The sequence below is a fragment of the Nycticebus coucang genome, chromosome 15 (assembly GCF_027406575.1).
Source record: "Nycticebus coucang isolate mNycCou1 chromosome 15, mNycCou1.pri, whole genome shotgun sequence".
Classification (NCBI taxonomy): Eukaryota; Metazoa; Chordata; class Mammalia; order Primates; family Lorisidae; genus Nycticebus; species Nycticebus coucang.
Genome location: NC_069794.1, coordinates 82,044,003 through 82,067,667, shown reverse-complemented (window position 1 = coordinate 82,067,667; position 23,665 = coordinate 82,044,003). Strand labels below are relative to the sequence as shown.

The window sequence follows — 23,665 nt, the reverse complement described above, 5'->3', positions numbered from 1 at the left end:
CAAATACAATTCACACTGCCTCATGTGGCCCGCGGGCTGCAGTTTGAGGACCCCTGGTATACTATTCTTTTTCAATATTCTTATTGGGGCTGTAGAATCTATAAAAACAGTCATTCCCCCAATCTTTCTTAGTGACTTCCTCAATGACTTCATAAAAAGGACAATTATTCCTTTAACTCAGACAATGTTCTACTAGTATCTTAGAATTACTCCTTACCAGTACCTCTGTTTCACCTCTATTAATAAAAAATCAAAAAAGTCAACACATTTCATCAAATATATATTATTAAAAGTACACTGTCAGACACAGTAGGTAGCTCATGCCTGTAATCCTAGCATTTTGGGAGGCGGAAAAGGGAGGATCACTGGAGCTCAGGAGTTCAAGACCAGCCTAAGCAGTATAGAGACACCATTTTTATAAAAAATTTGAAAATTAGCCAGGCATGGGGTGCACACCTATAGTCACAGCTACTCAGGAGGCTGAGCCAGGAGGATCACTTGAACCCAAGAGTTCAAAGCTAAAGTGAGCTATGATCATTCCACTACACTCTAGCTCAGGCAATAGAGCGAGACCCTGTCTTTAAAAGAATATATATATATAATGGGGAAAAAGGAAAGACTTTGAATGAGATATGAAAATGTATAGAAATCACCTAGGAAGACTAATTTAGCAAAGATAATTTTAATTGAGATTGTGTGTTTACATTTAAAATATTGTAAACTAGAATAAATTTATATTAGTAAGAATAACTAAAAGATATTGGGAGAAAAAAATCAGAATCAAACAAAATACCTGATACTCTTAACATATTATATAATTATTATTTATTGTAGCTTATTTATATAAATATCAAAGCCAAGTTTGTTTTATATTTTTTTCCTAAGATTTGAAACAATAAGGGGAAAAACCATACAGGTTTGGGCTAACTTCAATATATGTATCTTTATTCTTCTTCAATGCTATCTTCAAAAGAAATAAAGCAACCTATTTTTTTTTTCTCATGGCAGAGTTTTGAAAAGAGGAAGAAAACATCTCCTTTTACCTCTCTTCTGTACTTGCTTTTCATGAACTTGCTTTGAACTTTTAAATTTACCATCCCAATTTCATTAAAAAGCACAATGAGTCACTATCTTCTGTACAGGATTAGAGCTATGGATAACGGAAAAATAATCTCCAGGTGAAATGAACACTAGGAGGAGGTTAAAACTCCTACATCCTGAAAAATATTTGGGAGTTTTTCTCAAGTCAAAAGGAAACATAAAAACCTAACAAATGGTTTACATAAAACATGGCAAAAAGTGCACAGACGCTGGTTCGCATCATCTGAAAAGACTGGATGAGACAGGTTTATAATTCTTGTCTTCTTTGAAGGGAACAACTTTTTTAATGTAATGACCTTCTCATTCAATTATGTATGTGTAGCTTCCCAGAAATCAAAAGCATGAAGAGAAATCATAATGGCTCCTTCCAGTATTTAAAGATCATCAAAAGCAGTGGTTTTTCTTATAGTCACAGACTTTTCCGGTGTTTAAGAAATCAATGTAATGATTATTGTTGCTCAGCTTTTTATATCTTTATCAACAAACCATGCAGCCACACAAGTTGCCTTTCATTCCCCATATGCTCATTAAACCTGATTCATTTTGGGATCATCAGGATATAGATGGGTTAGGTTTCTAATGGCGCCAGAAGGGTCAGCTTCTGCTTATCCCTAGTTTAAAGAATTCATAAAGTGATGAGCTTGTAACCTGGCCTTTCAGAGAAAAGAATGACCTTGATTTACCACCGACATATCTCCAAGGCAGGTCTTTAAATCTATTGAGCCTTTGCGTGTACCCTAGCAATATTCACTGACCACCTACCAAGTGTTAAACACAATGCTCAGGGCTACGGATTTAAAGGCAAACAATATCCAACTGGTATACCAAATCTGCACAAAATAGAATAAGATTTCAAAATATGAAAGCAGGGCAGCGCCTGTGGCTCAAGGAGTAGGGCGCTGGTCCCATATGCCAGAGGTGGCGGGTTCAAACCCAGCCCCAGCCAAAAATCACAAAATATGAAAGCAGTATCAAACTTCATTTAGTTCTTCTAACACAAGATACATCCCTTTTCACCCCTATTTCCTTCTCAAATATTGTTTACCCTGCCTGGTAGACCCTCTTTCTCTCCAGTTAATGCCTACTCATCTGGTCAATTCCTGTCCTGACCCCGCCAGATCAGGTTCAATGCTTCTTTTACTGGTGTCTAACAGAACCCTATTCTCCCTTACCATAAATGTCTTGCTTTAACTATAATTGTTTCTCTAACGGCTTCCCCTCCCCTGCTATTGTGTACCATCCATGTGGTCAGGGTCCTTGTCTGACATCCACAGAGCTCCATACGCAATGATATTCAAAAAAACATTTCCCTCTAAACCAACATATAATCACTGATGAAGAAAAAGAACCAAGTTAAGTTTATTGCTAAGGTAAGCTGCTTCTTAATTCCAGGTTACAGTTTTTAACTATCCGAAATTACTAAGACATAAATATTCTTTTTCCTTAAAGTGGCTCATTATAAGTTCCATCCCTCTATAAGCTACAAACCTCAAAGATAATCATTTAACACAGTTTCTAGATATTCAACAACCTTCCATTCTTTTTAATTTTAAATTAAGTGGATTTTATTACATTCAAAACCCTTGTCATCAAAAATAAACCTTCTTTGAACCACTGTCCCAAAAGATAAGTACCGGCATTGAAGTTACATTCACCTTAGAGGGGTCGTATCTTCTAAGTGTTTCTAAGAGTTTTGGAATCTGTATTTTTGTCTCTTCTTCACAGAAGAAAATCCAAGATGAATTTCTGCTGTACGTTACAGAAAAGCTGACAAAAAGAAAGTGGATTCTAGTCATTGCTTCTTAAAATGAATTTACCATACGGTTTAAAACTGATAAGCTGGAAAGAATGATGGGCATGAAGAATGGAAAGACATCTAGATTTTTTTCCTCTATATTTATCCTCAATGTACAGTTTCAGCTCATAGATAAGAAAGTCAGATAGTAACAGTTTAGAAAACATCTAGGATTCTTAAGATTAATTCTCAGCCAGGCGAGATAGTTCATTCACGCCTATAATCCTAGCACTCTGGGAGGCCGAAGGTAGGTGGATCACCTGAGCTTGGGAATTTGAGACTAGGCTGACAAGAGCAAGATGCCATCTCTACCAAAAATAGAAAAACTGGGCAGTGCCTGTGGCTCAGTGGGTAGGGAGCCAGCCCCATATACCGAGGGTGGCAGGTTCAAACCTGGCCCAGGCCAAACTGCAAAAAAAAAATAGCCGGGTGTTGTGGCGGGCACCTATAGTCCCAGCCACTTGGGAGCCTGAGGCAAGAGAATCGCCTAAGCCCAAGAGCTGGAGGTTGCTGTGAGCTGTGTGACACCATGGCACTCTACTGAGGGCAATAAAGGGAGACTATCTCTACAAAAAATAAATACATACGTAAAAATAAAAATAGAAAAACTAGTGAGGCTTTGTGGTGCCTGTAGTCCCAGCTACTTGGGAGGCTGGGGCAAGTGGACTGCTTGAGCCCAAGAGTTTGAGGTGGCTATGAGCTGTGATGATGACATGGCACTCTACTGAGGACAACAAAACGAGACTGTCACAAAAAAAAGAAAAAAAGATGAATTCTCTCCATAGCAACACCTGTTCAGAAGACAAATAATTTTCAAATATCAAGTTGAAGCATTTTGTCTTTTAAATATTTAAAAACAAGAAATCTGGTTAATATAGTAATCATAAAAAGTAACATTCAAATTTCCTTCACTTACTGACCAAGGGAAAACACATCCTCTTTATACGAAAACGAGGGAGCCCTGAGAAGGTTTAGTATTCGTGCCCAGGATCTGCGCATTTAGTTAAACGTACTGCGGTAACAGTGGGAGTATGGTCCAGGCGCCTTCCTGCTTGGCCAGCTGATGAAGGAGAAGGACTCTGGGGAGCTCCTGGAAAACAGTGATCAAAAAAGATAAGGCTGGGTTTTAAATGCCCGGTATCTAGGGCCCTGGCATGGTAGTCTTCATACTACTCCCTGTTCTCATTCTCTCTGGAACCTACTGGCTGTGAAGTATTTTGGCTAAACCTACACGACCTTTCCACCACCCAGGCACCTCCTAGGGCCGGAGGCCGACAGGAAGAGTCTTCTGTGACACACGGAGCTAACCTGAAATCTACACATTTTCAAAGGTGACTAGAAGGGAAGAGCCCAGGGGAAGTTTTCAGGGATAACTCAGAGGTGCAAACATAGTGTTTTATTTCAAATACAACACACGTAACACACGTAAAGTAAAGCCCTTTGACTAAACAAGAGGATAGAATATCCCATCTACCTCAAGCAAAAAAAAAAAAAAAAAAATTTTTTTTTTAAGTGTTCTAAAAACATTAAAACACGATAATAAAACATTTTGGTCTAAATACTAAAATATAATCCTTATTTACTCAAACAATCATAAGATCATAACGATGAAATTTACAAATGTATAAGCATAGGTAGGACTAAGGTTCAGAATAAGGCACAACTGTGGTTATGCAAATATGTGAAGGAGAAATGTGTTAGCTTTGAGTAAAGCACTATTTGCTATAGTTCAAGTTGTTTCAAAAGCCAAAAGTCAAAAATTCACATCTGACATGCCTGAACCTCCTCCATCAACAAATTTATTTTAGGCTGGGCGAGGTGGCTCACGCCTGTAATCCTAGCACTCTGGCAGGCTAATGTGCAGGGATCTTTTGAGCTCACCAGTTTGAGACCAACCTGACCAAGACGGAGACACTATCTTTACTAAAAATGAAAAACTGAGGCAAGAGGATCTCTTGAGTCCAAAAGTTTGAGGCTACTGTGAGCCATGAGGCCATGTCACTTTTCCAAGGGTGACAAAGTGAGACTCTGGCTGAAAAATAAATAAATAAATAAATAAATAAATAAGAAAAGAAAACTTTATTTTATCTTGTTTTATACCAGCTATCCAGCTATAAAACTATATTCCTTAACCAGGCATTGTGGAAGGTGCCCGTAGTCTCAGCTTACTCAGAAAGCTGAGGCAGGAGGATCGCTTGAACCCATAGTTTGAGGCTGCTGTAAGCTAAGCTGATGTCATGACACTCCAACCTGGGGAAACAGAGTGAGATGCTGCCTCAAAAATAAATAAATAGGTATATGTACACCATGGAATATTATGCAGCTTAAAGAAAGATGGAGACTTTTCATGTTTACATGGATGGAGCTGGAACATATTCTTCTTAGCAAAGTATCTCAAGAATGGAAGAAAAAGTATCCAATGTACTCAGCCCTACTATGAAACTAATTTATGGCTTTCACATCAAAGCTATAACCCAATTATATAGGGAAAAGGGAGGGGAGGGGAGGGGGAGGATGGGTGGAGGGAGGGTAATTGGTGGGACCACACCTATGGTGTATCTTACAAGGGTACATGCGAAACTTACTAAATGTAGAATATAAATATCTTAACACAATAACTAAGAAAATGCCAGGAAGGCTATGTTAACCAGTGTGATGAAAATATGTCAAATTGTGTATAAAACAAGTGCATGGTGCCCCATGATTGCATTAATGTACACAGCTATGTTTAATAAAAAAAAATAAATAAAATAAATCAATTAAATAAATAAATAAATGGGGGTAGGGGGTCACAGTATTTGGCACACCTCTTGGAAGAGGAACACATTTATAAGAGGGACTTTGCCTGACAAATGCAATCAATGTAACCTGGTTCTGCGTACCCTCAATGAATCCCCAACAATAAAAATAAATAAATAAATACCATATTCCTAGTAACCACCAGAAACAGAGGAATTTAAAAATAAATGCCTAAATGTTTGAACTATTACTACACTGATGTAGAGTCCATAGAAATCTTAAAGTTCATATACATTTATTACTTAAGAAGAAAATAGATTTTAACATAACTTTGGAACTGAATATCAAATAAACCTCATTTATTTCTTTTATGTAGTATTTATTTCAATGTCCATGTAGAAACATGAAATCCAAAAACAGTAATCAAAGGTTAAATCAGACAATGTAGCATGTGAGAAAGAAAAGAGCACATTTTAAGACTGAATTAGCAGTTACCCAACATAAATAATTCAGGGCCTTCCTACTGGTGCTTCTGAATTATGCAGTAGTTTTCATTGTCTTTTAAATAAAATTGCAACATATATATATATATACACACACACATATATATTCATGAAGGATTACATAAGAGTAAAAAATCATGTATAAAGAAACTAATGACGTTGCTATTTGCATAAAACTTTGGAATAATTACAAAAGAATGCTAATGTGAACAGGACGAGAAAAGAAATAGAGCCAGTATTTTTAAGTTTTACATGGAAGTAAAGTAAAATAAGCCAGTGTAGTGGCTTATTCCTGTAATCCTAGGACTCTGGGAGGCTGAGGCAGGTGGATTGCTTGAGCTCAGAAGTTCAATACCAGCCTAAGCAAGAGTGAAACCCCGTCTCTATTAAAAATAGAAAAACCAGCCAGGTTTTGGCAAGTGACTGTACTCCCACCTACTCGGAAGGCTGAGGCAGGAGGATGGCCTGAGTCTAGGAGTTTGAGGTTGCTGTGAGCTATGATGATGGCATGGCACTCTACTCAGGGCAACAGAGTGAGACTCTGTCTCAAAGAAAGAAAAAAAAAGGTTGTACATAAAAGTAACCAGCTGATGAGTTATTATGTAGCAATTAAAATGATAATAAAAACTTTATAATGAAAATGTCTTTGTATTTAATGAGAAAAACCACAAAGGATTCCGACAATAAAACAAAATCATATGTGACATAAAGATCGAGAGAACCAGAAAATGGAAATATTCATGTCAAGATGACAGAATGAGGCTTTAAAAGTCTAATAATATAATTAAGACACAGTTAAGTTTTTAAAAATTGAGGGAAAATAAACGTACTTCAAAAATTTACCTCCGCCTAAGTATTGCACTTCCTAGCTATAGGATAAATATAAGTTGTACCAGCAAGTACTAACTGAGAAAGGCTTCCTTTTACACGGAGACGGTAAGCCCCGCTGAACGGCTTCAAGGGAACTTTCCTTAGAAGACAGGCTTATGAATTACTTTGCCATATCACTAAAAATGTAGCAGGCAAAGGTTTAGTCGGTAAAAAAAAAAAGTAATCAAATCCTAGACTGAAATAAACTCTATGGCTTATCGATGGATTAAAGTCATTCCTAGCTCCCTGACTTTTTGTGTACCAGAATCAGTGGATTTCCTATTTGCTTCAGTTTGTGAACACATAAATAATGATCAAAGTTTCTGTATCCCTTACTGCCAAATAGAAACATTTCAAAAATTACATGCCTTCTTAATAACACGCTCCAAAGTTGTGGAGTGATTACAAAGTTGGTTCTACCTGGATATTCCAAACCCTGGTCTTGATTCAGTCTTGATTAAGCAAAGGTCATCTTAATTATAAATAAATTTTAATCTACCAATTCCCAGAAGGGCCCAAGAGTTTTTATTCTTATCTCTCTCTCTCTCACACACACGCACACAGAAATAACACACATATTCAGATATATTAGCAACTGTAAGATAAATAAAACTTTCACAATAAAATTTTCTATCAAATAATAGTTATCTTTTGTAATTATGATACTTTATGTTCCATCTATCACCCTAAGATGTAGACTTTCTTAAATGTGCTCTGTGATCAGAAAAATGGCATTTTCCAATGCAAAGCAAGTTTTTTAATAAGTAATTGAATGGATAATTAAGAGTTTTCAAATGAAAAGTCAACGGGAAAATAAGAGAAATGTTGCATCAACATTACCAAGAGTTATTTGGAATAAAGACACAGCAAAGGCAGGCGTGCATGCAGCCACTGTCTGCTGTCAGTCTCAACGATGCCTAACCATGCTGCTATTTCAAACCTGAAAGGTAACTCACAATACTCCCAATAATGAGATAATTCCACAACAGAGGCAAGCGTACAAGAGCTAAAAATACAAATAATCAAATGTAGGTAAATGTACAGAAAAGAGAATGAAAATGAAAAGGTTGACTGCAGTAATTTAACATCTGTGTCAATTCTACTTGTCTCTTTGAATCAAAGTCTGCCTTTATTTCCACCATCAGCCTCTGCTGGTGTCATAACCACCTGGAAGACAGCAAGCCTACTGGACTTGCACTCTGTATTTCCTTTGAACGTATTTCTTATCAAGGCATGTACTCATATTTAAAGTAGCTAAAAGTTATTGAGAGTAGACAAATTTAAAACCAACATTCTAATTCAACAGTTGGTTCTTATACATATTCATAAACCTCATTTAGGAAGGAGGTTTGATTCCAAGGTCATAGCTGAGCAAACTCAAAGTATTGTGAGACTGCAGAAAGCCCATTATTTGTTGTTGTTGTTCTTTTTTTTTTTAGCTTATTTTTATTTTTTTAAAGCCCATTATTCTTGATATAGCAGAAAAATACTAAAAATTGTATTTAGAAATATTAACCATGAATGAAAAAGCTAACATTTGAATGTGGATTAAAGCAGATGAATATTTAAAATACCATAAATAAGTTTCGTTGTTCCAGATTGGGTTTTGAACTACTTTAGTTTTTCTGCGTCTGTCTGGAAAGAATTCAACAATTTAAGTCTATGCTGCTGGTCTCTCCCTTGTAAATAGACTGTTGCCCAGTATTTGCGATTTATACTTACCTTAATTTAACCTCTAAGTCTAGAAGTACATGGGTTTGCAGTCTAATTACAGTCTTATTATTCAGAACAAATGCTAAATTAGAAAGCAAGAGCAATACATTTGTTCAGTGTTAGGTAAAGGCTCTAAAAAACTGAACTCTGTTTTAAGACTATTTCAGTTCAACTGTATTTCCAATTCCAAAATCATATCCTTCTTAGGCACCAAACTGAGCTTTTGGACCAACAAGTAAATAATGATGAAAATTAATATCTGTTTATTATTATAATTTCTTCCATAAGAGGTGGGTATGTCTTACGAGGATAACAGAGATGTGTACTATGCTGTTTAGAACATATAACAGACGGTTTTAGTAGCCTCCAGATATTTAGTATCCATTTATGGACCACAGCAGATTATACATGATGTTACGACAATACATCTTTCAGGAACCTGAGTCCACATCAAAAAAAAGGAAATTTTTTGTATAGATATCTGTCTTAATCACTAACTGTCCTTTCCTAAAAGAAAAAAAAAATTGCCTATCTATAAATTTTTATTTTTATTAACTATTTACTTTGAAATGCATGACTAAGTACATTTTTATAGCTCCTGTAAGTCTATTTTAACTAGTCATCATTCACTCATAAAAGGCAGTAAAGCTTAGTATTTAAGGACCTGGCTTCTGGAGCCAAAGTACTTGCGTCTGAATCCCAGCTCTATTTCTTCTCAGCTGTGCGGCCTCCAGCAAGCTCTGTCCCAGCTGTGCCTCTGTGACTTTATTCTCCAATGTGGAGATGACAATAGCCAGGGGATCAAGTGAGCTAACACAAGCCACACACTTGGCACATGGCAAACGTGATGCTGTTCACGTTACTACTGACCTTCCAAAGTTACCTGAACGACTCCTGTGTGCCAAGTACTGTTCTAGGAACACAAAACATAGCTGTGAAAAGAGAGGCAGAGTCCCTGCCTCTCCAATCTCACGCTCCAATGAGGGAGACAGGTAACAAGAGAGCACACCTACAACATGATTATTAGGGACAAATGCTACAGGGACATAAACCCAGTTACAGGACACAGTTTGCTGACCAATACGGATCTGCTGCACAGGGGATCCTGGCCCCACCTGCGTGTCAGGAGGCAGCAAGACAGAGAATAGGCTTTGGAGCCCATCAGAACTGAGATAAAGGCCTGGTTTTACTGTTTATTAGTGAGGTGAGCGTGGGCAAGTCACTTACCCTCCCTAAGCCTCAGCGTCCTCTCTGCAAACTGGGAAGAATAACAGTAACTCATTCAGAGTTCAATGAGCTGGTGCCTGAAAATAGCACAGCATGATGTTATCGATACGAGCACTAAATAAATGGTGATGATGACAGGCATGAGATGAAAGCCAGCTACAATGACCACCGCAGCTGCCAACTCCATCTCTGCCGCACACACTGGCGCTGTAAACCTGCCGCCGCCTCGTCCCTCCAACCCCACCGCTCCAAACATGAACTCATTGTCTTGGCTCATAGAGTGGCCCATCCTCTTTTCCCAGGCACCTACTAAGTCCAGCTATCCACTGCCTCCCCCTCAGGGGTGGTCCTCACAGCTCCCTAGGCAGGAGTCTGCACACTCTTATTACTTCTTCTAGGCTTACTACAAGTGCCAGAACAAACCCTTCACTGGCATTTCCAGGCAGAGTCAGGGCTTTCCTGCCTGGCCTCTATTCTTGCAGGGCCACGTCAGTGCAGATTCCCGCGGCAATCCAACTGCAGGGACGCCCTGCTACCCCACTAGAATGGGTCTCCTGGAGGGCAGACACCATTCCGAGCCCAGGGCACTGCACAGAACACAGACCACCATGACCCACACCCTGCAGAGGCCACCCCTGTTGGGCATCACATACCCTGGGCACGCTCCATGTGAAGCCTCTACCTCCCCTGCACGCTAGCTCACACTGGCTCCTCACTCAGCCTCCACCGTTCCCAGTAGACACTGGAAACTGATGTCACCACCAGGGAAGGGAGTTGTAAAGCAACTACCTTCTTGAGGTTCCTGGCTCTAGACTCTAAACTCAACCTGCCAGCATCTGACATGCCACACTGTATCACAGGCCCTGCCTCCGTGGAGCTCAGGAAAGAGCACCCTGCCTTTGCCTAAGTCAGTGGGTGGAGCCCCAGCTCCCTCCAAACACAGCTTCTCCAGGCCAGGGAAGGGGTGCAAAAGCTGGGCAGCCCAAAAGAGACCAATGCTAATGGCACGGCCTTCCAAAGAGCGTGAAGACTGCAGGACTATCAACAACCAGGCCTGAGCCTCCCCATTCTATCTCCTGTAGCACATGAATATACTATATAAAGACACATGTATAAAAGATGCTTCTAAGAACGTCAGCTATACATATGAAAAAAGACAGTGTTATTTCAGTGAAAGAATGTGTGAAAAAAAATTGTTATCTTGCCCAGCCCCTTGCACAAAGTAAATATTCAATACGTACTTAAGAAATAAATGGATGAAGAAATTCTTTTTTTTTTTTTTGTAGAGACAGAGTCTCACTTTATCACCCTGGGTAGAGTGCCCTGGCATCACACAGCTCACAGCAACCTCCAGTTCCTGGGCTTAGGCGATTCTCTTGCCTCAGCCTCCCAAGTAGCTGGGACTACAGGCGCCCACCACAACGCCCAGCTATTTTTTTTGTTGCAGTTCTGCGGGGGTCAGGTTTGAACCCACCACCCTCGGTATATGGGGCTGGTGCCCTACTCACTGAGCCACAGGCGCTGCCCAAATATAGGGGGTTTTTTTTTGTTTGTTTGTTTTGGCCGGGGATAGGTTTGAACCTGCCACCTCCGATATATGGGGCCAGCACCCTACTCCTTTGAGCCACAGGCGCCGCCCAAGGATGAAGAAATTCTTATTTGACAATGTAATAAAGTCTCCAGTTTAATAACTTAATATGATTACTTAATGCCTGTCAATTTCTACCAACGAAAAGAACTTTTAGTAAGTAATTAAGCATCCAACTACTTTCACCTCAAAAGAAAAGTTTATTGATGGATGGTGTCGAAGAGCCAAGGCAATAAATCACACTCATGACTCGTAAAGTTAATCTTTTAATAAAGTACCTCATATTCTCTCACTGCCAATAAAAAAAAAATTTTTAAAATAAAAAATGCCAGGTTTCGCTAGCTTTCCTGGCTTATCAAATGGAAATGATGTCTTTTTGTTTTTAACTAATGAGCCAAGGCTTAATTCTTCTCAAGGAAACAGCAATGCCCAAAACTCTCTGGAAACGAGCAAAAGAAAATAATTCGTAAGGCTGGAGATTCTGCCAGGTTTTAAATAAAGTTTATAGTTTCACCACAAAAGGCGGCAACAAAATCAGAAGTGTCTGCTCTCATCAAAAGCTATACAGTTAGCAGCGAGAGAGCGGAGACGGTTCCAAACAGGTCAGCTCCATTGGACCAAGAGCAGAAAATGGAATCCAACCTCTGCACCTCCCTCCGAAATAAGATGCTTTTAATCATCTCCCACTTCTGGACATGTTTTTCTATATTTTTAGGCTGCCTTAAAAACGAGAACCATAATTTATCCATGGATCTGCCCATTTCTCAGCTCCTGCCTTCACTCTTGACTCTGTCCTCTCCTCTCCTCAAATACTTCCAGAGGGGCCATTTCCCTATTAAACACACAAAGTGATTCCCTTGCCTTGTACTGACATCCCCTTGGTAACTATTAAACTTGGTACAGTAAAAGATTATCTCAGCCTAGGACTCTAGGTTCCAGAAGGAAAGAAAAAAATAAGATTCTCAGATGACAGCCTTTCCAACACAACATAAATTCAACATACTCCAAGAGAGTCATCCCCAGAGACTGTTTGATGCAACAAAACATAAGAGCTGTCACCTAAACATCTACTAACGAAGGAATTTTAAGGTAAGAAAAAAACAGAAATCAAATCATAATTGACACAGATGCTGTGCACATCATTGGCATTTAAAAACGAAATAAACTCAAGTGCCTGGTTTATTAAATCATGGTGCAAACTCTCCACATGTGTTTCTGGTCGTCTGGCTGCCACTTGTTTTTTGTTTGTGCACCTGCTTAAATAATCAACTTTATAACTTCACAGCACCCTTCCATCTGCAATGCAAAGAGAAAAAACAGTTCTTCAAAATCTGTATTCTTTTACCCACAGATCTGCATTCAGGAACCTTATATTCATCAACCACATGCCCCTCTCACCAACCTTCCTTTCTATCCATTCCAATCTAACAAGATCACCATCGCTCCCAATACACGCTCTGCTCATGCCACAAACTGTGCCTCTACAAATTCAGGTTCCCGTTTGGCATCTCCAAAACAGACGTTCCTGGCAATTCGTGTCTTCACCTTCCAGAACTACGTTCTAAACCTATATCCTCCACCTAATTTTCTCTGTCTTTTCTACCTAATTTCACAAATATTCCCTTTCTCCTCCCAGCTTCACATGCACAATTCGCACTATATGAACTCATACTTTTTATACATTAGTCTATGTCTTAAACAGCTAAATCTATGTTGACATTTTCAAAGACTGCAGGTATTGTCTATGAATGGTTTTTTACATTCAAAAGTGACTAATATTAAAAAAATTAAGAAGTCCTCCAGCCTTGCCTTTTGGGGCAGTCACGGGTGGCAACACTCTCCCTGGCACTACTTAGCCTATGACTCAGCTGACGGTGGTGTACTTGACTGGTATTCAGGTTGTCCACTGGGAACTATACCTGTGCAGGATGTTAGGGTCTTGGATAAGAAAGCAACTGTTAACCTGTGAAGATTGGCTTATGGTGTGAGCATTGGCCAGAATGACCAAGCCTGCATGGCCTTGGCCAGATCAAGATCTGGAAGCTAGGAAGGATGCTATGGGCTTCGCCCCTCTGGGACCACATGCACCCAGAGTGTTTGCAGCCTCACAAACAGCCTTTCCACAGAGGTCTGCCGACCACTAAGGCCATGCAGCTGCACTGTGTCTTTTGCTTTTATTCCAAGGATGGACAGGCAGGCTGACAGTGGTCTGCCCACCTGCCTATGACCTCGTCCTCTCCACTTAGATGGGGCTGTATGCACCAGCTGCCCAGCTGGACCACAGCTGCCTGGGGGCACCTGCTTCAACCAACCCACACAAACTTCATATGACTTTAATCACCTTTTTAAAAGTCCCACCTTGAGGATCACTCGAAGCCAGAGGTTGAGACCAACAAAAAGTTTTAAAATTAGCCAGGTGCAATACCTCATGCCTATAGTCTCAGCTTCTTGGGAAGCTGAGGTGGGAAGATCACTTTAACCCAGGAGTTTTGGGTTATGATGAGCTCTGATGATCCCACCGTACTCCAGCCCAGGCGACAAAGTGAAGAAAAGGATTAACATTAGAGACATGGGCATTACAGTTACAATTTTAAGCCAGAAGTGTTAAAGTGAATGGAAAGATGTGCTGTACTTCTTTTCTTTTTTTTGAGAGATCAATAATTTTACTTTATTATATAAAAAATCTAGCAATTCCAGAGAGCGATAGGGATATCTCCTCAAAAAGCTGTTCCGCTCTCTTGTTACCCTTTCATCAGTCTTATACTTTAAAAAAAAATTTTTTATTATTAAATCATAGCTGTGTACGTTAATGCGATCATGGGACACCATACACTGGTTTTATAGACAGTTTGAACATTTTCATCACAACTGGTTAACATAGCCTTCTTGGAATTTTCTTAGTTATTGTGTTAAGACATTTATATTCTACATTTACTAAGTTTCACATGTACCCTTGTAAGATGCATCGCAGGTGTAATCCCACCAATCACCCTCCCTCCGCCCATCCTCCCAAGATGTGCTGTACTTCAAGGTGAGTATTTCTGTATTGGCAGAACTTGAGAATAAATTGGTCTTGAATTGAAAAAAAGTAATATTACTATAGATGCTCAATTAATAATTGACTGAGTTAGTATTTGTTGAGTAAATACTTTTGTTTTTTATGAGATGAGGTCTCATTATGCTGCCCAGATTGGACTTGAACTCCTGGGCTCAACTGATCCTCCTACGTCAGCCAGTATACTAAGTAGCCGAGACTGCGGGCACATGCCACCATGCCTGGACTATTGAGTAAATACTAAATACACTCATCCTGTACTTCTTAGCTCTGCTCCAGGGATCTAGTCATCTATATTATGAAATAGTTGACATCTACCTTAGAAGTAATTCAAAAGACTAGAATATGCTTTCTAAATTCCTTTCTAATTCTTTGCACAAGAGTGAACTCTGTGTACAGAATAGCACTTGAAATGACTTATAAATCAGAAGAACAAGATTAGCTGCAAAGCTACTACAAACTGTGTCATAAACTTCCAAACTGGAGATGGGCATGACAGTTTACAATGACCCGAACTATTCCAGAACACTAGGGGAATGTTAACGACCACAGTAACAACTCCAAGTATAGTATTAAATTTGAGACAGAAAGTTAGTTCGGGCTCTTTCCTGTTTCTGTATTTACATTTTAATGATGAAAAATGTTTGTGTTTTTAATAAGACTGCAGGTTTATACCTTACGGCAAACCAGGCACAGGCACTGACTTGCAAAGTGCAGAGACCAGCTGGAAGCAGATGCATACTCACAGAAACCGTTACATTTTTGCACCTTAATTTTTTTTGGCAGACTTTAGAGTCAAGTGCAACCTGACAGAGTAATGAATAAACAGCAGCTTAGACATCTGGTGTTGTGGGAGGAACAGATATTTTGGGCTATCAGATAAATATTCAAATGAAAAAACTTTGCTGATTTCTCCCTCACCAAGCAACTTCTATGAACATTCATGGTGGGCAATTCTATGGCGAACCCCAAAGTGCAACCCCAAAGGCCTCATAGTTCAGGTCCCAGGAGACCCAAGGGCCCCAGACATCCTGCCCATCAGAGGCCCAGTGCACACTTGCCACAGGTGCCCAGGGCATGCACAGAGCAGGTCCTACTGCTGTGCGGGGGACGCCCTCGTAGACTGTCCCTTTCTCAGCGCTCAAGGCTGATGAAGCATCGATTCTTTATCAAGGTTATGTCAATTACTTAGAACAGGTTCCAATTAACTAAGCAGGTGAACCGGGGAGCCATCCTGGCTCTGTGAAGTGACTTGGAGTCCTTATGCTTTGTGAATTGCAGCATTTACTTATCAGAAGCTGATCTTGTATTTCTATTTTCAAGATGTTCCAGGTCAGCGTACCTCATCACTGCCCCACAAGTACTCCCTACAAGGCTTATTTTACCTGCCAACAATTGGTGGATCTCTACAGTGCTATTCATAGAATGAAGTCTTTTAATCGCACACGTGGCATTAAAAAAAAACTTGACGAAGAAAAAAATGATCTAAAATCAAGTTAAACTGCAAACTCTAAAATCTTTCTGGCTATTCCAACCATCAAAATACTTGTTAATCCAAATATGAAATTACCTAAGCCCTAACAGCACACTCTGGGTCTTGTGGGCAAATTAGATCCAAGCGTTTTAAGTTTTATTGTAACTAACATCAGTACTCACAGTTGATAACCATAACAGACAATCCTATTATTAAAGGGAAGTCTCCTCGCGGCTTTAGTCCGGACTCCATTTACTATCACAGAAAGTAAATGCTGGGGGTCACTGAGAGGTTACTTAATGATATTACTAATTACGTCTTTAAATGTAAAACCAATGTCGCCCCCTAGTGGCACGCTACATCCCCTACGCAACAGGTTGTCTAAACTATACACGGATATAAAGAACAAGCATAGTAAAGCTAAATAGAAGCATAAAGTAAGAGAAATGTTAAATACATGAGAGAAATGAAGCTATTTCTAAGTTTTAAAAGCTGATAAAAACTCATCAATGGAAACACAGCTCCCACTAATAGTATTGTGTGCCCTTGGCATTCCCCTAGGTGCCCTGGGTGGAGGGGCAGGGACTTGCAAAGAGGAGAATGGAGCAGCCCTCTGGGGTCTCAGGGCAGGACAGACACACCACAGGACAAAGTGCTGTGAAGGAGCCCGTGCAAAACGCCAAATGAGCACCCTAGAAAACAGGTGTCTGCAGGTGAGAATGTCTATCACAGTGGACTGAGGTTACCGAAGACAGAGATGCCACCAAAATAAAAACAGCAACACTCTTCAGCCTTTCAACAAAGGATATTCTGACACACGCTGTAACTCAGATGAACCTTAAAGACACTGTTAAGTGAAATCAATCAGTCTCAACAAGATAAACACTTACTATTCCACTTCTATGACAAAACTAGAAAAGTCAAATTCTCAGAGACAAAAAGTAGAACAGTGGTTGCTAAAGCCTGGCTGTTCACTGGGTACAGAGCTTCAGTTTGAGAAGATGAAAAAGTTAGGGAGAGCTGTTGCACATCAATCTACTCAACGCTGCTGAACTAACTGTACACTGAAGATGTAAATTTTATGTTTCGTTTTTACCATAATTAAGAATTTAAATAAAAATAATAGCTGCGGCTCAGTGCCTATAGCTCAGTGGCTAGAGCACCAGCCACATACACCGGAGCTGGAAGGTTGGAACCCAGCCAGGATCTGCCAAACAATGACAACTACAACCAAAAAACAGCTGGGGGTTGTGGCAGGAGCCTGTAGTCCCAGCTACTGGGGAGGCTGAGACAAGAGAATCACTTAAGCCCAGGAGTTGGAGGTTGCTGTGAGCTGTGATGCCATGCCAAGGGCGACACAGTGAAACTCTGTCTCAAATAAACAGATAAAATAAAATAAAATAATAGCCACAGCAGCACCAGCAACATCAAAGCACTCTGTGTGGGACACATTCCAAGCTAAGCACACAGGCCAGAGTTCTAATCAGTTGGGCAATTTGAGGCCCGCTGAGGGGCTCTCTAAGGAATACTGTGATGCCAATGGCCATGTGACAGGACAGCCCTCGGTTCCCTGTATCCCTTCTCACAGTCCTCTGGTCAGCTCCGGCTCTGCCAACCCCAGACATTGGTCTTTCCCCAGGACTCACGACTCTCCATGGATACGGCACCTTCACACTTCCAGCCACTGCCTGTGTAAGCTGCGGACTCTCAAATCTATCAGCATCTGGCCAAATCTTTCCACTGAGCTTAAAACAAATATCCAGGCTCTGATCACTCACACGCCCTCTGCAGAGGTGACCTACAGACACCTTCACTCTCTAAACCAGTGGGTCTCAACCTTCCTAATGCCGCGATATATTTTCATTGTTACAAAGGAGTCACAACCCAGAGGTCGTGAACCACGGCTCTAAATCCACAAACACTCTGCCTCTTGTGGCAGCCCAACCTCATCTGAGTCCTAACTGGGGACATCGGCCTTATCTTTCAGCTGCGTCCATCACCCACCACTCTGGCCCCACAGCACCCCAACTGCTCCCTGGCCAGGTCCACAGCCCTCTCCCCAGCCCAGTGGTTCTCAAACTGCCCCGTTGCAGGACTTGAAGCAGTCTGCAACCTACTCTGGGCTGCATGGTCCAAAGGCCTTAGAATTTGGCTCCCTGCGTCCAGTCTGGCTCTCCTAAAGCCACCAGAGGAATGGCTTTAAAATGCAAATCTCACTGCGTCTATCCCCAGCAGCTCTGCCTAGATGTAATCCTCAACCAAAGGGCACACTTAGTTGTAACAGTGACTGGGGTCACTCCTGAACCTGCTGCCAGGAGCCAAAGATGTTGACTACCTTGTACCTCAGAGAGAAATCCCTCAAAACGCCAACAGGGCCTCCAGAGCAGCTCTGAGGAAGGCCTGGGTCCCTTCTTCCCTCTAGTGATGAGAACCCCTTGAGTTCTGGCTGGACCCGAGGCCACCCAAACAGGGATTGTATCTGTCAGCCGAGGTGCATTCATGTAATTAAGTTCTGGACACAAGGGACATGACATACACAGCTTCAAAGTACATCCTTAAGAGGAAGCTGCTTGGCCTCCACACACTGGAATGCAGGTGTAGGTTACCCGTCCTCACCATATAGATAACGACGAGCAACAAGACAGAGGGACCTGGACCACAGCTGCCCTGCCCAGGCCCACCTGCCAGGCTGCTTGGCGAGAAGGAACTCTTCCATTCTTCTTAAGGCATTGTTAAACTGTCCGTGTTGAGGCAGTCAACTGAATTTTCTGGGTCTTCTCCGTAGTATCTCTGGAAGATTCACTTAATCATGAGATCCTATTTTTCTAACCCCAACTTATACCCAATTTTGTTTCTACTCGTCACCCTAAACCCTGTGGTTTCACTAAGATAAGTAGCTATTATATTTAATAGGAGAAATCCTGGCTGTTATCAATTTAAGAATTAACAAAAATTAAAAAATAAAACGATTTACTTAAATTTTCATTTTAACTTGCTGAATTTCTTGGGATTAATTCAAATGCCATAGGTTGAATACCTGCTATGTTTAAGGTCTTAAAGGAGGAATCAAAAGAAGTGTCTGCCTTCAGAGAACATGTGATTTAATATACTGGGCAGGTGGGGAGGGGCAAAGGTATGCATGCTATATGTAAAAGAAATAAAAGTTCTATTACAACATAAAAAAGAGTAACTCTGGGAAAGAAGAGATAATGCATTTCAGGCTTTCAGTTCAATGAACATTCACTGAGGACTCACACATACAACCCTGTGTTTGGTTCTGAAAAATCAAAAACTAACGAGACACATCCTAATCTCTGCTGTCAAAATTTTTAGCAAGATAGAAAGACAGGTAACAACAATACACACGGAAAAGTACACAAGTTTGTACAAGACATCAAAGTGGAACCAAAGAAGTGACTTGGCACTGTAAGTCAAGAAGGTGCACAGAAAGGCCTACTGGGGGGCAGGAGCCTCCAGGAAGGTGGGTCAGCACTACAGAGCCACAGAGGCACAGCAAGGGCATCCTGCAACAATGCAGTCTGAAGTTGCAGGCAAAGGGCCAGGGGGTGAGTGGTGGGAGGTAAAGCTGGGACCCAGTACCAACTGCCGTTAATAAACTGGTGCAACTGTCCTGGCAAAAGGAACAAGCACTGGACGTGCGTACTGCTCTGCTGGCTACTCGCCCCCCCAGCTGCGTGCCGTCTCACCCCAGCTCCTGAAGGCAGCAAGGTGCAGTTCCAACACACTTTCTCATTCCTAAGTACAACTGCCAAGTTTGGCTCAAATGGAAACCTCTGAGCATCCTCCCCTAGAGCCTACGCTCGGTTTTAAGTGTACAGGAGTCTTTGAACAACTGAGTCCCATCTAGAAGAGCCCCAGGTCTTCCCCAAAGAATCCTCTAGCAACACCCCTCCCAACTTTTATTTTTCTTAAAGAGATAAAAATAAGAAGAAACATTTTATTATGTCTATTGTTTCCCACCAAGAAGCACTTCCCATTCCCAGGGTGCACCATCTCTGTCGCCATCTGTGTCTCACATTTTGAAAGCCCACTGTAAACCAAGCCCTGGGAACGCCACCCTGCTCCAAGATACTGTGAAAACTGCTGTTCCCAGAAGACCGAAGGGAGTTAGGTCAGAGAGACAATGTTTAATACACAACATTTGTGACACACAAAAAATGGCATCCTCCCAGTTAAGAAACACTGACTGGGGACAAGTAGGAGAGGAAGTATGTGGTGTAGTCAGCCAGCTGGACTTGGCTGCACAGGATGTCACTAGCCCATTAGTGGCAAGGGCGATTAAATGGGGGAGATACATAATCTTACAAAACATGAATCTGCTTTTGCAAGATGGAAGGTGTTTCTAGGAGCATAGACACATGCCGGTCTATAGGGAAAAAGCAAGCTCTTAATTCCTGGAGGAATACACGATGCCCACGTACGTTCTGATACCATCTCTGACTGCACAGCTGGGGGTGATCACCAAAGCCTGACTGAGCTACATCCAGTCAGTGCTTGCCCGGACCCAACCGAGGGACTGCACCCAGCCACCGTACTAGTGCCTCTAGCAGACCAGGTGGAAGAAGCTGGCCAGTCAAGGGTGCTGCTGTGCGTCTGCCTCGAATGAAATCCAGAAAGGTTGAGTAGAAGAAAATTTCTAGAAGTTAAGTTTCCAGAAAAAGAAGACTTTTAAACTCATCAAGCTGCTTCTATCTTTGATTACCAAAAACATCTATAACATCTAAATCTTTCCACTCCCTTGAGAAAATATTATGAGCCACCAGATAACCAAGAGAACCAAGGTGAAGTCTATATGTAAAGCGTTTAAAGATTAAGCACAAGGAACCTTATTCCCGGAAGCTCTTTGCCTGAATACTATGAAGCCTGCTTGGTTCCTTTAATATTTCCGGCCCTTTATTTTCTAGCACCCACCAACAGAAAAAAAGCAATCTGTCAAACACATATGTCTCTTGTCAAAGAGTTCCTTCCTGAGAGAATAGAGAAATGGCATTTATCTGCAGGCAAGCACTTTTATCTTGAAGGCCATAGCTACATGGTGTAGCATGCCTGGAGAAGATTTTATTTCACTCGGCTGAAGAAAAAAGCACCTATAAAGCAATATGAGAAGGCAGATCCTCCTTCTCCCCAGACCTCCAGCGGTGTTCAGAGCAGCTTTGGACTCAGTTCATGCCTCTGTGAAACATTATTAAAATATACCTGTATGTGTAGATTTTTCTCTCCATAATCCTTCTGGGATATTACATTATAAATCAAATCAAAAGTTCAATTAATGACATCCAATTAAAAAAAACAGATTAAGGGACTCCTACAGGAAGCACTGCACCAACTTTAATGAAAATGTTATTTCAACACAAAAATTGCCTTAGAACTTGTTACCAAAATTTTGAATGTTAATTGTTTCTATTTTAAGCTTTGCTTTTAAAGAGCTATTTCTTCCACTTCTTTTTATCATACTTCATGACAAAGCCACGATAATCCCACATAATTACATAATTCTCTTAAATTAAAAAGAATACAAGGTTTAACAATTAAATTCATGAACTCATTCTAGAAAAAGCGTTACCTCACTGCCGAATATCACTACGGTCACCTTTGTAGTACTCCCCTCGGGAAGCTCTTTACGGACACCAAGGCCTAGTCTACCCTTCAAAACGATTTGGGAACATTTTCTGGAAAGACCATCAGAGCTGTCACCGAACGACCCACAAAAACATGCAACAACAATAACAAATGTCACTCAGCAAGGCACCACTCCACATCAACACACATACAGCTGTGAGACACTGATTTACCAAGGTTATGAAGCCTTAGGAAGTTTGCACAGGGCTACCAACAAACGCACAGTGCCAAGTTTGTGAACTTATTTGTCATCAGACCTTCAGATGACAAAAGGTCTGATGGTCATTCCAGAAAAAGAGTTCCAAAATGGCTCTGAAGGATGGACTAGGCGCTGGTGTGAGTGCACGGCTTCCCAAGGGGAGCAGTTCAAAGGTGACTGTGGTGATATTCAACAACGAGTTATATAGCTACAGCACTTTTTCTAGGATAAGCTCATAAACTTAACTGTCATACCACGTACATACAATAACTTAGAAATAGGATGCTTAGCATTACGAATTAAACAAAGCATTTTTTCAACAATGGTCAATATTTTTTAATAGTCAATATTAAAAAAGCAAAAGGAGTCAGAAGAATTATTCTCATTTAAATAAAATTGCTTCTCCACAAATGGAGAGCTTTGGAAACAGAAACTTTTTTGTTTGTTTGTTTTGTTTTTTTAAATTTATTTATTATTAAATCATAGCTGTGTACACTAATGCAATCATGGGGCACCATACACCGGTTTTATAGACCATTTGACATATTTTTATCACACTGGTTAACACAGTCTTCCTGGCATTTTTTTAGTTATTGTGTTAAGATATTTATATTCTACATTTAGTAAGTTTCACATGTACCCTTGTAAGAAGAAATATATCAGTTGAAGGCAGCAGATGACCTAATACATTGTGGGGGAGGGGAGGGGAATGAGGGACGGGGAGAGAGGAAGAGGGAGGGGTAGGGGGCCATAGTGTATGGCACCTTTTGGGGGCAGGACACAATTATAAGAGGGAATTTACACTAAATGGAATCAATGTAACCCAATTCTTTGTACCCTCAATGAACCCCAAGCAATAAATAAACAAATAAATTGAAAAATATACATCATTACCAGATATCTCAAACCATGTCTACGTACCTGTGTAAGGTTTGCTGCCTGCTTTAAGATGCTTTTTTTTAACTGTTCTGCTCTCTTTGCATGAAAAGAGTTACTTTGACTCTGGATGACAAATACAATTCCTTTTAAGTCTAGAACTGAAAAAAAAAAAAAGTTTTCAGATATTTCTTAAATTTTATTGACATTTTGAAATAAACTTCACAGCAACTGAAAAAACAATAGCTATAAGGTAAGCCTTCAGGCAATAATCTCTTAGGGGAAAAAAAAATCAATTTATATGTAATTCTAGAGATAAAATTGTCCCTCTTTTTAACTGACTTGCAAAACTTCCTTCCTAGAAGTTAGCAAGTAAATAAGCTGAGTGTACTCGACCAAGTGTACGGTACCAAACTGTGAATCTGCTCCAGCATCTGTCAACAGGAAGGACTGTAAATGTGTGAAAACATGAAAATGTCTAGAAGGCTCCCAGTTGCTGAAAACCTCCTATTTACAAGGAGCTTCTTAATCCCATGTAATCCTACATTGCGCTGCTACCTGTTAGGAGCTGAATTAGGTCCCCCAAAATGCATATATTGGAGTCCTAACCCTTACTACCTTAGTCAGAATGTGGCTTGATTTGGAATCAGGTCTTTACAGAGCTAATCAAGTTCGGGTTGAGTGAGGTCAGTAGGGTGAGCCCTAACCCTGTATGACTGATGCCCTCATCAAAAGGGTACGCCAGACACAGAAACAGACATGCACAGAAGGAGGATGACATGGAGACGCGTGAGAAGACGGCCATCTCCAAGTCAGGGAGAGAGGCCTGGAACACAGTCCTCCATCACGGCCCTGCCCGCCAACATCTTAACCTCTGATTGCTAG

General features: G+C 40.7%; 1 protein-coding gene across 2 annotated transcripts in view; it reads right to left on the bottom strand.

Moving 5' to 3' along the window:
• The window catches only part of B3GLCT (beta 3-glucosyltransferase), a 130,374-nt gene that overhangs the window by 74,549 nt on the left and 32,160 nt on the right, over positions 1–23,665 (bottom strand). For both annotated transcript variants that reach the window (XM_053563856.1, XM_053563857.1), the window contains exons 4-6: positions 22,826–22,941; positions 3,910–3,986; positions 2,757–2,868 (exon numbers count right to left, since the gene is read on the bottom strand). In XM_053563856.1, the coding sequence (XP_053419831.1) occupies positions 2,757–2,868; positions 3,910–3,986; positions 22,826–22,941 (305 nt within the window). The remainder of the gene's footprint in view (positions 1–2,756; positions 2,869–3,909; positions 3,987–22,825; positions 22,942–23,665) is intronic.